At 40.8% G+C, this 13,795-nt stretch overlaps 1 protein-coding gene across 1 annotated transcript in view; it reads right to left on the bottom strand.

The window, feature by feature from the left end:
* DOCK3 (dedicator of cytokinesis 3) overlaps positions 1 to 13,795 on the bottom strand; it is a 450,567-nt gene that overhangs the window by 102,260 nt on the left and 334,512 nt on the right. Inside the window, exons 32-35 of the mRNA XM_036739628.1 lie at positions 11,989 to 12,137; positions 7,199 to 7,284; positions 4,881 to 4,907; positions 4,669 to 4,764 (exon numbers count right to left, since the gene is read on the bottom strand). Of these exons, the coding sequence (XP_036595523.1) occupies positions 4,669 to 4,764; positions 4,881 to 4,907; positions 7,199 to 7,284; positions 11,989 to 12,137 (358 nt within the window). The remainder of the gene's footprint in view (positions 1 to 4,668; positions 4,765 to 4,880; positions 4,908 to 7,198; positions 7,285 to 11,988; positions 12,138 to 13,795) is intronic.

The raw sequence follows: 13,795 nt of genomic DNA, 5'->3' as shown, positions 1-13,795 counted from the left end.
TGAACTGCATTTTAGGTATGTGCTGCTATGAGGTTATAAATAAACAAGATTCAGCTGCCATGAGACAATTCATCCCTGGGCATCTTCCCCTCTCCCAACCCCCAATGACCTTAAGGGATGACTGGATCATTCTTCAGCTACCATCATCAAATAAGACTGTCTCTGTTCACACAACATTGTCATAAGCATTGACTGCACCAAGAAAACATTGTGCCTTTAGTTTTTACACTGTGTCTTTTGAACGTGGAGCATAAGAATCAGACCACACCAGCCCTCTGTCGAGGAAAGCTAGCTCAGGTGCAGCCCCCAAGTGTTCTTCTCTGGAGTGATGATGGGAGGGAGTCATCTTTTTTTCAAACTCAGTGCAAGAGCCCATAGCTCTTATCCCACAGGAAGGAATGCCAATAGTACTTGGCAAAAAATGGACTCTGTTTTCTGGAAATAATTTGAAATTTCTATCAGGTGTTATCTTCCATTTGACCACAGTCAGACTTTTGAAAAGTGTCCCCTTAATAAGGTGGGCCTCCAAGGGGCATGTCTACCATGTCTGTGAACAACCAAGTACCACTTGTGTTTACTATCCAATGCTTTCCAATCTTCTCTCTTATAGTTACAGCTAATGTTCCTTCAAGAACATCAAAAAATATGCTTCAAGGCTTGCAACAAAAAAGAGAAACTTTTTAACAGCCTCCAAATTTTACAAAGCCATTCTCCCCTTTTATTGTTATCTCTTCTGAGGAAAAATGTGGCTCACCTTTCCCCGCAAGGCTTAAATGTGTTCTCTTCTTTCTTAGTGTGGTGTGGGCTAGGAATAGTCTTTTTCCCCCCTTAAATTTAATAATTTTTCAATGAACAGAAATTTATTTTCAATTTCTTTTATTTTCACTCATCTCCCACACTAGAAAAAGAAAAACAAAACACTCCAAACAAATAGTCAAGCGAAACAAATCCCAGCATTGGCTGTGTCTGAAAAATGTTTAACTATTGTCTTATAGAGAGGGCTGGGGCTGGATTAAATGGTCTCTCAATCTAAGGGTTTCCTAGAACTTTCCTGAAAAGTCCTACATAATTATGGAATATGAAGGCTAGGCTTCCAAGACCAAGATCCTTAGCCCCAGAAACTCAGCAGGGTTCTTTCCCCAGATTTGCCTCTTTCTGTTCACAACAGCCTGGGATACTTCCTGAACTTTTTTGGGCACTGGTTCTGTGATTCATGAAGTAAGGCCACTCCCTAATAGCCAGCTACTCGGTTGATATACAGTTATAGAGATGAAAGTGCTTTCAAATCCTCAGGAAAATCTGTATTTCTATAAGACCAAAATAAGATTTAAAAAAAAAATAAGACCAAAAACCTCTTTGCTTCTCGCCAGGCTGCAATCTGGACTTCTTCGGTTATGCCCCAGAAAACTCTTCAGACTGGAAGATCACTTCAGTCCTGTAATTCACGACTTAAAGTCCCCTCAGCCCCTGCAGCCCCTCCGTCTGATTGGATGGCTTCTCCCAGAACCTCCATTTAAGAAGGGCACCCAGGTTAGCTCTCTCTTCATTTCTCACCAGGCTAAAATCTGGACTTCATGTCCAAGCCCAAGTATCTCCCCAGCCCCTTTCAGCTCTCCTTTATGCACTGTCCTCCCCTATTAGAATGGAAGCTCCCTGAAGACAGGGACCTTCTTTTTGCCTGTATTTGTACTCTCAGTGCTTAGCACAGTGTTGGGCACATAACAAATGCTTCATAAATGCTTGTTGTCAGATTGGCTTTTGAAGACCCCATCCACAAGTTTTTGTTGCAGTCTACAATTAAAGTCTATTAACCTTCCTTCGGAATATGCCCATAGCTTGTATGCCCAGACTGCTATGGTAAAACATCCACATCTTTCAGTTACCATGTTTTCATCTTTCAACCAGTACTCATTTGAATACATATTTGTTGGATTGAATCATTTATGGCAAAGCCCATGGTCAGGGGTGGGGAACCTGCGGCCTTGAGGCCACATGTGGCCTTCTAGGTCCTTGGGTGTGATCTTTTGACTGAGTCCAAGTTTTACAGAACAAATCCCCTAATAAAAGGGTGTCTGTTCTGTGAAGTTTGGATTCAGTCAAAGGGACTCACTTGAGGACCTAGAGGGCCACATGTGGCCTTGAGGCCACAGGTTCCCCACCCCTGCCCTTGACTATTTCCTGTATAATGTCCCCAGTGACAGAAAGTCCACTCTGCTACTAGCAAATATTTCGGGGAGACAGAGTAGTGACAGACATTTTGGTTATCACTGTAAACATGTGACTCAGCAAGAGCAAGAGAAGTAGGGAACAGAGGAGCAATGAGGAAAAAAACTGAGGAAGCTTGGAAAATGGCCCTGAGGGGCTTTTGTCTGGCCTCAAATGCTTCCCTCCTATTTGGGCACTCTAATACTGTTGTTGATGTCTCTGTGAGCACTCTGTTCTTCCAGTTCACCAGCCTCCTTGACTCCCATGACTCATATTTGCACATCCTTTCACCCACTCATGGTGTGGGGTAGATCTTTGATCCTGCCATTACCCATAACCGTTCTATCTCTACAATCCTGAATTCCAGAATCTCCATCGCTAATGAACAGCACATGCCTCATTTTGCATCCCCAGTCTACCACCTTTATCCTGAGGGAAGGGAGATATACTTTACTATCAGACCTCTAAAGTCAAGGCTGATCATTACATTGGTTGGAGTTCTGATGTCTTTCCTTGTTGTTGTTTTTTACATTATTATGGCCGTTGTGTAAAGTGGTCAGCTGATTCTGCTTATTTCACTCTTCATTAGTACATACTAGTCTTCCAAGCTTCTCTGATTCATTCATATTCATAATTTGTTCACGTATTCCTTAATCGATAGATGTCCATTTTGTTTCTAATTCCTTGCTACCACACAAAGTGCTGCTATTAAAACTATTTTGTATCTATAGGCTCTTTCTCTCTGGCTTTGACTTTCATGGGATAGATGCCTATTAATAATATTACTGGGTGAAAAGATATTCATAGAATAGTGACTTTTCAGGTTTACTCTGTTTCCCAGAATGGCTGGACCAATTCACAATTCCACCAAGAGGGTTCCTATCTTCCCATGGTACCTCATACATGGCATATATACATCTTTGATCATTTTTGCCAATCTGATGGTGTGAGGTGAAACCTTAATGTTTTTAAATAACTTGCATTTCTTTCATTATATTAATGATGTGGAGCATTCTCTCACATGACTATTGATCATTTACATTTCTTCTTTTGAAAATGATCGCTTTTGAATGTTTATCAATTGGAGAATGATTCTTGTTCTTATGAACTTGTATCAATTCCCTATCAGCCCTTTATCAGACATATTTTTTGGTGAAGATTTTCTGCCAATTAACAGCTTTTTTCTTGTTCTAGAGTATTTTGTCCTTGTAAAAGCTTTTAATTGTTGTTGATATACAATTATCTGTGTACATGTTATATTCACCCAGTAGAACATAAACTTCTTGAGGGCAGAGATTGTGGTTTTTTTTCTCCTTTGTTTCCCCAGTATCTAGCATAGTGCCTTAATAAATATTTGTCGACTTGAATTGAAGAGACTAGTTTATCCCGAAGTGCTCTGCACTGGCTTGAATCATTGTGGCATTTCTCATTTCAGCAGTCACTGCAGGCTGTGTGGGCTCTCTCGTTGTCTCCTGAGTCCACTTGGTGAGAAACGCTCCCCTCTGCTTCTGCATATGTCTGCAGCAGAGAGGAGGGGGCTGCTACTTGGGGGATGGATTTTATCTCTTTATCGCTCATCTTCAGCAAGCAACGTCCTCTTCCTCCAGCGTCCCCCAGGTGCCCTTTCCCACCACCTGAGCCCTGCTGAGACAGTAATTAAGGTGGTAAAGGGGGCTTCATTGGCACTTAGGAGCTGTTTCTTAAAGCCTTGCTTGCTACTAGAGAGAAGGCGGAGATTTCAGGAAAACACTACCACCATGTGGTGGCCCAGAACTTCCTTTCTGTGAGGATCCCAAAGCACCGAACTTCTGTTTTTCATGGTAGATAATGAACAAGTAGACCTTAGTTGAAGAAATGGAGGCATGGAGAAGTAAGATGGTTAACTCCACAAAGCAAGGAGTCACTCGGAAGGCTGAATGGAACTCAAGTGTTCCTTGTTCTGAGTCTGCGACTTTGTACCAGATACGATTTTTTTGCCCATTTATATTCCCAAGGCAACTATGAACTCGGGAAACATGCACAACTTGCCTTCTGTCCCCAGCCCTACTAGACTCTGCTCCCCTTTTCTACTTCCTTTTCCTCTTGTTCCTCACAGTGCTTCCCACCCCACGGTTTTTTCTTTCTTTCTTTCTTTTTTTTTACAGAGCCAGATTACCAACATCCTAGCCTGCTAAAAATCCCACCTCTCATGATTTCCATTGGACCTATCATTCATTCATTTTGTCTGGGACACAACTGCACAAGGACCACACAAATTGGTGGTAGACCTAAAGGGTTATTTTAGCCACCCCTGGGCTCTGTATTATCCCTGAAAGAATTTGTTTTCTTTGCCAGCAACAGAATGTGGATTGGAAATTTCCATCACTGATAAAGACAGTTCTCTCTCGGAAGGTCATTAGCCATCATTTTAAATGCCATGAGATGTTAGCCCAGAAAGGTCAAGCTTGTGCCAAAGAAGGGTACCTGTAGTCAAGAAGGCGCTCCATGAGACGCGTGACAGAAGTGACAAATGAAAGGCCTGTTTCTCTCCATGTTTCCTGTTCAATTTTCTCTAGTAGACTGTTGGAGAGAAAAAGGCAACTCATGAGACTTCACTACCCATCGCCTTGAAGCTGCAGAGACAGTGGGAGCGCCCGTCTCTTGGAGACAGAAGACTCACCAAATGGAAGCCTTACCTCGGGTAGGGCCCAAACAGCTGAGTTCTATTCCACGCAGCAGGAAGCAAAGACAAGGAGGTTACTAAGCTGACAGCAAAGAATGAAGATCCGCTGTCCTCTCCCATTGCCCCAGAAAAGGTTATAAGGACAAGAGCTGTGCCCTAAAACAGATGGGCTCAGAGCACACCTAGGGGTGACAGTATGGATCTGAACAGCAGAGACAGATAGAAACATAGAGACAGAAACAGTGAGAGTGCAAGAGAAGAGAGAGAAACAGAGACTGACAGAGAAAGAGGGAGGGAGAAAAGGATGAAATGAGATAGAGATAAAGGAGAGAAAGAGAAAGGAAGAGAACGAAGAGGGAGAGCTTGAGAGGGAGAAAGGGGGGAGAAGGAGAGGAGAGAGAGAAGGGAGAGGGGAGAGAGAAGGGGAGAAAGGAGAGAAAAAGAGGAAAGAAAGAGTGGGGAGAGGAGGGAGAAGGAAGAGAGAGAGAAGAGGAAAGAGGAGGAGGAAACAGGGGGAAGAGAGATGGGAGGACTGAGTTGAGGAGAGAAAGTGGGGAAGAGAGGGGGAGAGAGAGAAAATGAGAGAATGATAGACATATTCAGAGCTATCCCAAGTTAATATTGGCACTACTTCATAAAAACCATTCTGAGGAGTTCTGCACTCCTCTGCAGCCTAGAGAACCAAGCAAGAAGGCACTAGGGAAATGTCTACTTTGGGAGAAAAGAGGTTTGTCTTAGTAGCAGCCTCTGACACTGGGTGGCGTGAAGGCTGGGAAGCTTTTTTTCATTTTGTTGGAAACAACAAACCATTATTTAGTTGTATATTCTAGGATCTCATCAGGAATCCAAGTCCTCTCTGTACTAATTTTTATAAATCATTATTAATTCTGTAATCTTCAATTGAATTACTGTCATATTATTTATTTAATCAACAATTTGGGAAATTAAGTATATTTGTGAAAGGTAGCATGGAAAATTGGCTAAGAGAGCTGGCTTCAGAGTCAGAAAGACTCAATTTAAGGTCTGCCTCTGACACTTAGAGGCTTTGAGACCCTGGCCAAGTCACTTAACCTCTTAGGGTTCCAGGAAACTCTATGAGCATCAGCTGCAGGGCAGGCACTGATCTTCATTGACAGGGGGAGTTTCCTTACACCGTGCCCCATAAAACTCACAGGTGTGGTCCAAAAATAATAATAAAATTTTTGCAAATTTGTTTCTTCAGCAAAAGGCTTTCTGACTTGTAATCAAAACACCATTTAAGTAAAGAAAGCCTTCAAAGTTTGAAACCACAAGTGAGATGAGAGGAAACTTTTGCTATAATTATTTTCTATTTTTCATTCTTTGGGATAATAAAAACATCATTTATTTTTAAGTGGGAGGCCTCAGGGAAATAAGATCTTTTCTTCTTTCCTAGTGCATTACCAGGTAGGATGTTTCCTACTACAGCTCTGAGACCAATGGGAAAGTCATAAAAATCCTGGAATTTTGGATCCAGAAGGAGGAACCTTAGACATCATGTGGCCAGATTGCATGTCTTACATTTTGCAGATCATGAAACTGAGGCTCAGAGAGGGGGAAAGGACTCACCCAAAGGCTCAAGTTTAAACAATGAGTTAATGGCATAGCTTAGGCTAGAGACCAAGACCCCAGGGCTCAGTCCTTCTTTTCTTTAATTCAATTACCAAGGATTTATCTTCTCTCCCTCCACTTTCCCCATTTCTCATTCTTCGCTCCCTACCCTACCCCCCCAAAAAAGGGAAAAGAAAACCCTTGTAGAACATGCACAAAACAAATCCCCTTCTTGGCCATATCAAAAAATCTGAGTCTCTTTCTGCATATTTAGTCCATTCTAGTGACCAGGTGATCATTTTCTAGTAGCAGAGGCTCCTCACCATCTACAAGAAAGACCTCATTTCTTAGAAGAATTGGAGACTCTAAGCTGATCTCTTATAGATATAATACCATAGTACAAAAATGTCCTAAAGGGGGAAGAATCCCTTTCTTTTTACAGTAGACTTTTTTTATAAAAATAGAAAAAAACCTCATCTAACTGGTTGATTCTTAGGAGACAAATACCAAATTGATATAAGTGACATATTAAGGAATATAACTAGGCAATTAAGATGAAATAACAATTGTCTTGTATTAATGCAACTTGTTAAGCCCATCATGTAAACACTCAGTTGCCCAAAAGTCCAGATTCTGCTCTAACTCAGAGAGAGTCTATTTCTGGAGTCCCCACTACTATTATCTGTTTTCTGAGTGTTTCACATTGAAGATGCTGAGAACGACCCTGACCCCACAAGGGGCCTGAAGGTGGCCATGGCTTACAGCAGGCTGAAGAGCTCTCTGTAGTTCTCATCTCCTTTCCCTTCTGATACCAAGCTATCCAGCTTATCGATTAACTCAGCTTCCACCTAGAGGAAAGAAGAGACTTCTTAGCCAGAGGACAATGGGGTAGAAAATTCAGCCACCACAATGGGGGGAATTGTTGTGCCTGGCTTTTCTTTTCTTCCTGGCATCTTTCTTGTTCCAAACAAACTCCAGTTGAGCCAGATTGTTCCATAACACTATGATACCATGCCCCCGAGTCTGGAATACCACCTACACCATTTATTTCATTGAAACATGGGACCTATAGGTCTCAGGTATCCTTTCCCCGAATCAAGGTAAAAAACAAGCCTACCTGGAGAGAAAGGCATTTTGGTTCACAAAGAAGGCTTTGTTAAGCTGTTTTCTTTCACTTGCAACAATATCCATATACTGTCTTTGTGTGAAGAAATAATTTGGCTAGAATCTTATCCTCTCTTACCAGCCAGTCACAAAGGAGAGCTCACTGGGAGACTAATCCACAGTATAATTGCTGACACTAGTTTGTTGTGATTATATGAATGAAGCAGGGAATAAGAGGGCCATGGAACTTCTCATTCAGCAATTCACCTTGAAGAGCGCTCTTTCCACAAAGTAGATACACACTCGCATCTAAAATCTTTTGTGCTGATGCTGTTTACAAGTCAACTGGAGGTGCTGAATTTTTATCCAAATTCTAAAAAATAAGGTGCAATAGCACCTCTGTTCACAAACCATTCCTTTCAAGGACACAACATTTATTAACTCTGTTTATCAGTCTTTCACCACACTGAAATTGAGACAAGGATTGGTCGTATGTGAAATTAAATCAAATCTTTCCAATTCTGCGATTATTTTTTACTTTCTTCTCACTCACCCTCTCGCAGTTTATCATGACTTACTCTGGTTTACTGATGAATCTACTCCTAAAACATCTTCCACATGTGTCCCCTCTATTCAAGGTTTCAAGGTCCACTGCCCCTCCTCTAGCGCAGGCCCTCATCACCCTGCCTCCTACCCAAACTGGATTGCTCTGGTAGCCTTTTACCCTGACTTCTTGCCTTTATTCTTGACCTCTTCCAATTCATTCTTTGTGTTGTGGCCACAATAACTTCAATCATTCCTCTCCAAAATCCAAAGCCCCAAACTCTCCTTTGTCTCACAATGACTGTATCTATAAAGCAAATTTCAAACTTCCTGCCCTGGCATTCAAAATGCTCCTATAATCTGGCATATGCACTCCCTATACACACTTCCCATATGCACTCCAACCAAACTGGACTACTCTCTGTCCTCTGAACATTTGTGCACTTTCTAGTCTTTGTGGCTTTGCCTGTGATATTCTCTATACCTGGAATACCCTCCCCTCCTCTTACAAATGAATTTCTGTTTAATTTGCAAAGCTCAACTCAAAGGCCACCCATGTTCAAAGAAGCCTTTCCTGGTTTTCTCCCCTTCCTTCCCCAGTTATATACGATCTCTTCCTCTTTGGATCTTATGTAACATTTTGTTTTTGTTAACTCTTGAATGAATGTATCATGTGTTGTGTATTATAATTACTTATTTTTGCCATATCTTTGAGACTCATATCTGACTGGTATCAAATCCAAACAGAAATGGGGTCCATTAATGCAGACCTAAAGATCACTGCGGGCTGCCTGCTGACATAATTTCAAAATGTTTTAGTGTATTTTGATTTATTTTGTGACATATTTCCCCAAATTACATTTAAAGGCCACGTGCCCATGGGCTGCAGATATGACATCTCTATCCTATGAGCTTCATGAAGGCAGTGACTGTGTCTTTATCATTCTCTCTGTTCCAACCCACAGAAGAGAGCTCTCCACATAGTAAATGCTCAAGAATTACTTGTTGAACTGAACCTTCACAAAGCTTTTAAAACTGGGGTCTGCATTTGTCTATTTCAGACAGATACTCCTATTTGCATTTGACATGATCAAGTTCTACACTACAAAGCCTTAATACTTCTGACCACTTGAAAGAGTTTACCTTAACAATCTCCACAAGAAAAAACAAATAGGTCCTGAATGCATATTGTCTAGACTATAAGATGCAACTGGAAGGGCAGCCTATTGCGTTTGTCCATCTATGTATATATCTTGACCAGGTGTTGCAAATGGACAATGAATTGGACCCTGAATTTAATAGGCAGAAGATAGTGGGTCAGATTGTATTTGGGAAACTGTGTAGTACTTTTACTGATTCCAGGCTCCTCTCTAACTACAAAAACAACAAAACCCCCATCTTTTTCTATACCAAAACCTTGCAGGTGACCTCAAAGAGTGGTCCAAGGGGCGATGCACAGTGGTCTTAGGCAGACTGCAGCATACTATCTATGATGGTGAAGGTCCTAAAAGTGGCATAAAACATCACCCAGGAAATGTATGATTAGATTAGAAAAGGAGGTGGATTGGCATTGTAGCAAGAGTAAGGGAGGACAGATAGCCATGATATTGCACTGTCATCGATTACATCTTAAAAAATCTAGAGGAAGGCCTCTAGCACATTGAGTCTACATAGGAGGATAGGGACAAGAATTGTAAAGCATCCAAAGGTGTGGCTGGGTTACAATCTGCACCACTGAGGAGAACATGGAACATTTAATATATTGGAATGTTCAGACAAAAATGGCACATATGCATTTCATGAAAAACTAAAGGAATATCATTTCCATTTATAGCATGCTTCTCTAAGAAACAAAAGGAAAAGATAAGAAATAGATATAAGGAGTCCGAGATTCTATGAGTATTCTACCGGCCCTTACATAAGAAACTGGATTGTTTCTAGATTTCTATTTCTAGACATTTATTCCAAACCTTAACTATTTGAATATAAGAAAATTCACAAATCACAGATCACAGAATATCACTTAGGAGGATCAGTTAGAGATCATGTCACCCTCCAGGGAGTTGACTTGGTTAAGATGATACAACTACTTTACAGCAATGCCAAGACTAGAATCCGTGTCGTCTAATTCCCAATCAAGTGTTCTTTTCATTACATAAATTCTAGCAGGATGTTTCCTGGATTTCAAATAACTAGTAAATGGACTGACGATGACTGGCATAGGTCTGACTTTCAGAAGAGGTCTGGTTCTGTTTATAACCAAGGAACCTGCTTTTTTCCCATACCACACAGATAGACCAGTTTCACAGCACACAGAGTAACAAGGGACCTGTTGGAGAGATTTGGTTAGGCCCGTTTGTGTGCCTGGAAGAATGAATGCTGAGAGTGCTACAGTATAAGAAGAAGATTTAGATAGAAACAATGACACATTTTCTAAATGTTGGGAAAAAAATAAGACTGCTTCAATATTGCCAGGAGCATGAAATGAGAGAGAGGTTTTTGGGAAAGGTCTAGACTTATAAAGAAGGGAAAACTAAATCCCATGTCTCCAAAGTAAATGTATTTAAGCCAAATGAAAAGGGAATCTATCAAATCTGTCACATTATAATTTGCAATATCGACTAGTTTAAGTTTATAGCAATTGTTTTCATTCTGACCATTAGGAGAACCAGCATTCCTGAAGTGAGATCTTGCTCTCCCCATTTATTCTCCACCAATGAGTTTTATATCCCAAAGGCTCTTCCCATACATTCAGACAAGGTTTTCTAACCACCAGAGTTGCAACCTTAATTTGAAAAATCAAGCTGTGTTTGGTTTGGCAAGCACGTTCTGTTTGCAATTGTTTTTTATGCAGGAAGAACTCAGAGGGTCACCCTGCTGCAGTTAACTCTAGCTTTGCTTTGCTCTGCAGTACTGACTAGGACAGAGTACAAGAGCTCAGCACGGGGCTTTACATACAGTAGGAGCTCAGTAAAAATCTGTAGAATTCAAAAATTCATTGGTGACCTGGGACTCTCTTGAATAACTGCCTTTTGTTTTTCTCAGTAGACACAGGCTGGTATACCAGGGTAGGAAACGCTGATGCTGAAGGCTCAAAGAAAACTGTCCTCCTTTCCTTAAGAGGCAGTTTACCCTTGGCTTTGGATGGAGTCAGAGGACTCTGGTCGTGGACTATTCTCTTTTGAGTTCTGTGTAAGTTATCCCTTCACTCTTCTATCAAGCCACTAATGAGAAATGAGACCAGAAGGAATGAAGAAAGCACAGGCTGCTTTCAGGAGGGGCAGAAGCACATGGCTTCAGGGGAAATAAAAGACTTTTTTCATAATTGTTATTTCTCTTGACTTCATTTGTGACCAGCACCTTTGTTCAGAAAATCCAAGAAGGCTACCCTTTGGAGATCTCCAGAGATCACCTAGTCCATCCCTTTGCCTTCAAGCTAGAGTTACTGTTGCAGGAGGGGTGACCCTCAGGCTTTTCCTGCATTAAAAAATGAAAAAAAAACTATTGGAAACAAGACATATTCTACAAAGCAGACATTTAATTTAGTATCCTTTAGGGAGAATCACACCTCCCAATTCACCATGGGTACCCTTTGTGTCTAATAGTAGTCTTTTTGGCCCCCTGTTTTTTATCTCCTTGATCATACTTAGGCCTCTTGCTTCTTCCTACTCTCAGTCCTGGCATAAATAAGTCTCTGTGCATAAATAAGCTAGGAAAATTAGTTCATATTTTCAAATCAATCAAAACAAAATAAACCTGTGAACAGAGCCCAAAATGTCAAATCCTTCTTTTACTGATGCATCACACATAATCTCCCACCCAGGTGCAATGAACTTGGTGACCCTGCCTAGGAGGTCAGAGTCTAAGAGATGCGTATCCTGAATGACTCTGAGAAGGTGTCTTACCTGTTTGAAGTTGCCATTTTTCCTCTGCTCCCAGTCCATCATATCATGAAAGATGGGGATCATGATGTTACGAACCTCTGGCTGTGGGACTAGTGTAACACCCAGAAAAGGACCAATCATTCCCGGAATAAAGTGAATTTTATGTTCACCTAGATGGTAAAAAAAAATTTATATGTGATTAATGTCTAATACTTTCCCCTTAAATAGGACATAAGAATACTAGGTTGTCAATAAACCTGTTGGGTAATAAAGACTCTTAGAGCAAAGCAGGTTCTCCATTAAAGAATGTTCAAAGGACTAATTGTTTTGCTATCTAATGTTCATGGATGAGTTCATTGTTGTCCTGTTAAGCACTCTGTATCCCCTTTTTGGAAACCTCAAAGTAGTTTCTATGAATTCTCTGAAAACTCCAGACTAAATCTACTTTATCCTCAAATCAAAAAGTAAAATAGGTATTGTCTGCAGTGGACTTTTGTCTTTATTCGCCCAATTAGGACGAAGACCCTGAAACCATTCCAAAGACAGTCTATTTATTTAGCAAGTGGTGCTTATTGGTTTCAGTTTCATTAAAGACAAGCCTTACTCTGCTTTTCCCTTGGAATGCACGTCACTGAACTGATCAGGCTTAAGCTTTTCACTACCAGTACTATGGAATACAGGAGCATCTTCATTGGCGTTCCTCACTCTAGCTTAAGCATAACCTCCCAGGCAATCGGGCCATGACACTATATTAGCTGTCACTATGCTGGAATGGAAATTGGGACACTCAAAACTAGAAACACACTCCCATGTGACTTCCCACAAATTTTATAGTGAAAAAGGATTGAGTTCTTTATTAAGAGAGAGAGAAACACATATACCCAGATCTACCTCAATAAGGAATTAAATCCTTTGGAGAAGCTCTTCTATAAAATTGGAACATTAAAAGAGCTCCATAGCTTGTTAGCTTTCTGTTTTATGAATAGAAAAGAAAAAGGCATGTAAGCATATTCGCCCAGATCATGGCTGGGCTGATCAGCAATAGGAAGTCTTTGCTTTCTCTTTGGACTGTGAAAATGACATCTAGAAGGTAACTACACCCCAAAAATACCATTATCAGTCTTTAAAAAAAACTAATGAGCAAACTGATTTTGTGTGCCTTTTTATGGTGGGGATGACTTTTCATGGCCTTTGCAATATGGCCAAGATATTTTATCACCATATAGGTCATCTCATAGCAATCAGGAGACATCATTTACCTCAACCACCACATAGCCCCCCAAAGCAGAAGAGAGCAGGAAGATGAAACTTTTGAGGTTATTAATGGCACAATGAAAAGTCTGGTAAACAGCATATTTTGAAAGTTTATCCAATGAACACATGTTAACATGGTGCTACAGATCTTGCATCTGTAATGGGTATGGGGACCTTATGATGGCAGTGATACCTTGAGTTCTTGAGGATTTCAGGACCAATATGGAGGTTAATACTAAATAATTTCTGTCACAAAGAATTCAGTTGGATGGGCAAAAATTAGAATATCGATGATGGATGTTCTACTTGGCGGCATTCACCTTGACACAGGTAAGATATCAGCCTTTTCCTTTTTTTTTGAAGAATTGTCTCTCTCACATCTTGTTCTTTCCAATTTTTCCCTGCATTGGGTTTGTGACTGTAGCAGCTAAGTGACAACAGAAGGCATTGTGATAACTCAACCTAAGGTGCTGGGGCCGTGCATACCACCAAAAGCAAACTTTGCTATGGGATGTGTTACTCAAATTGGTTACTTCCAATTTTATGGTGAAAAAATGATGACAGCATCACCCAT

Source organism: Trichosurus vulpecula, chromosome 9 (assembly GCF_011100635.1).
Source record: "Trichosurus vulpecula isolate mTriVul1 chromosome 9, mTriVul1.pri, whole genome shotgun sequence".
Classification (NCBI taxonomy): Eukaryota; Metazoa; Chordata; class Mammalia; order Diprotodontia; family Phalangeridae; genus Trichosurus; species Trichosurus vulpecula.
This window is presented reverse-complemented; position numbering and strand designations above follow the sequence as displayed.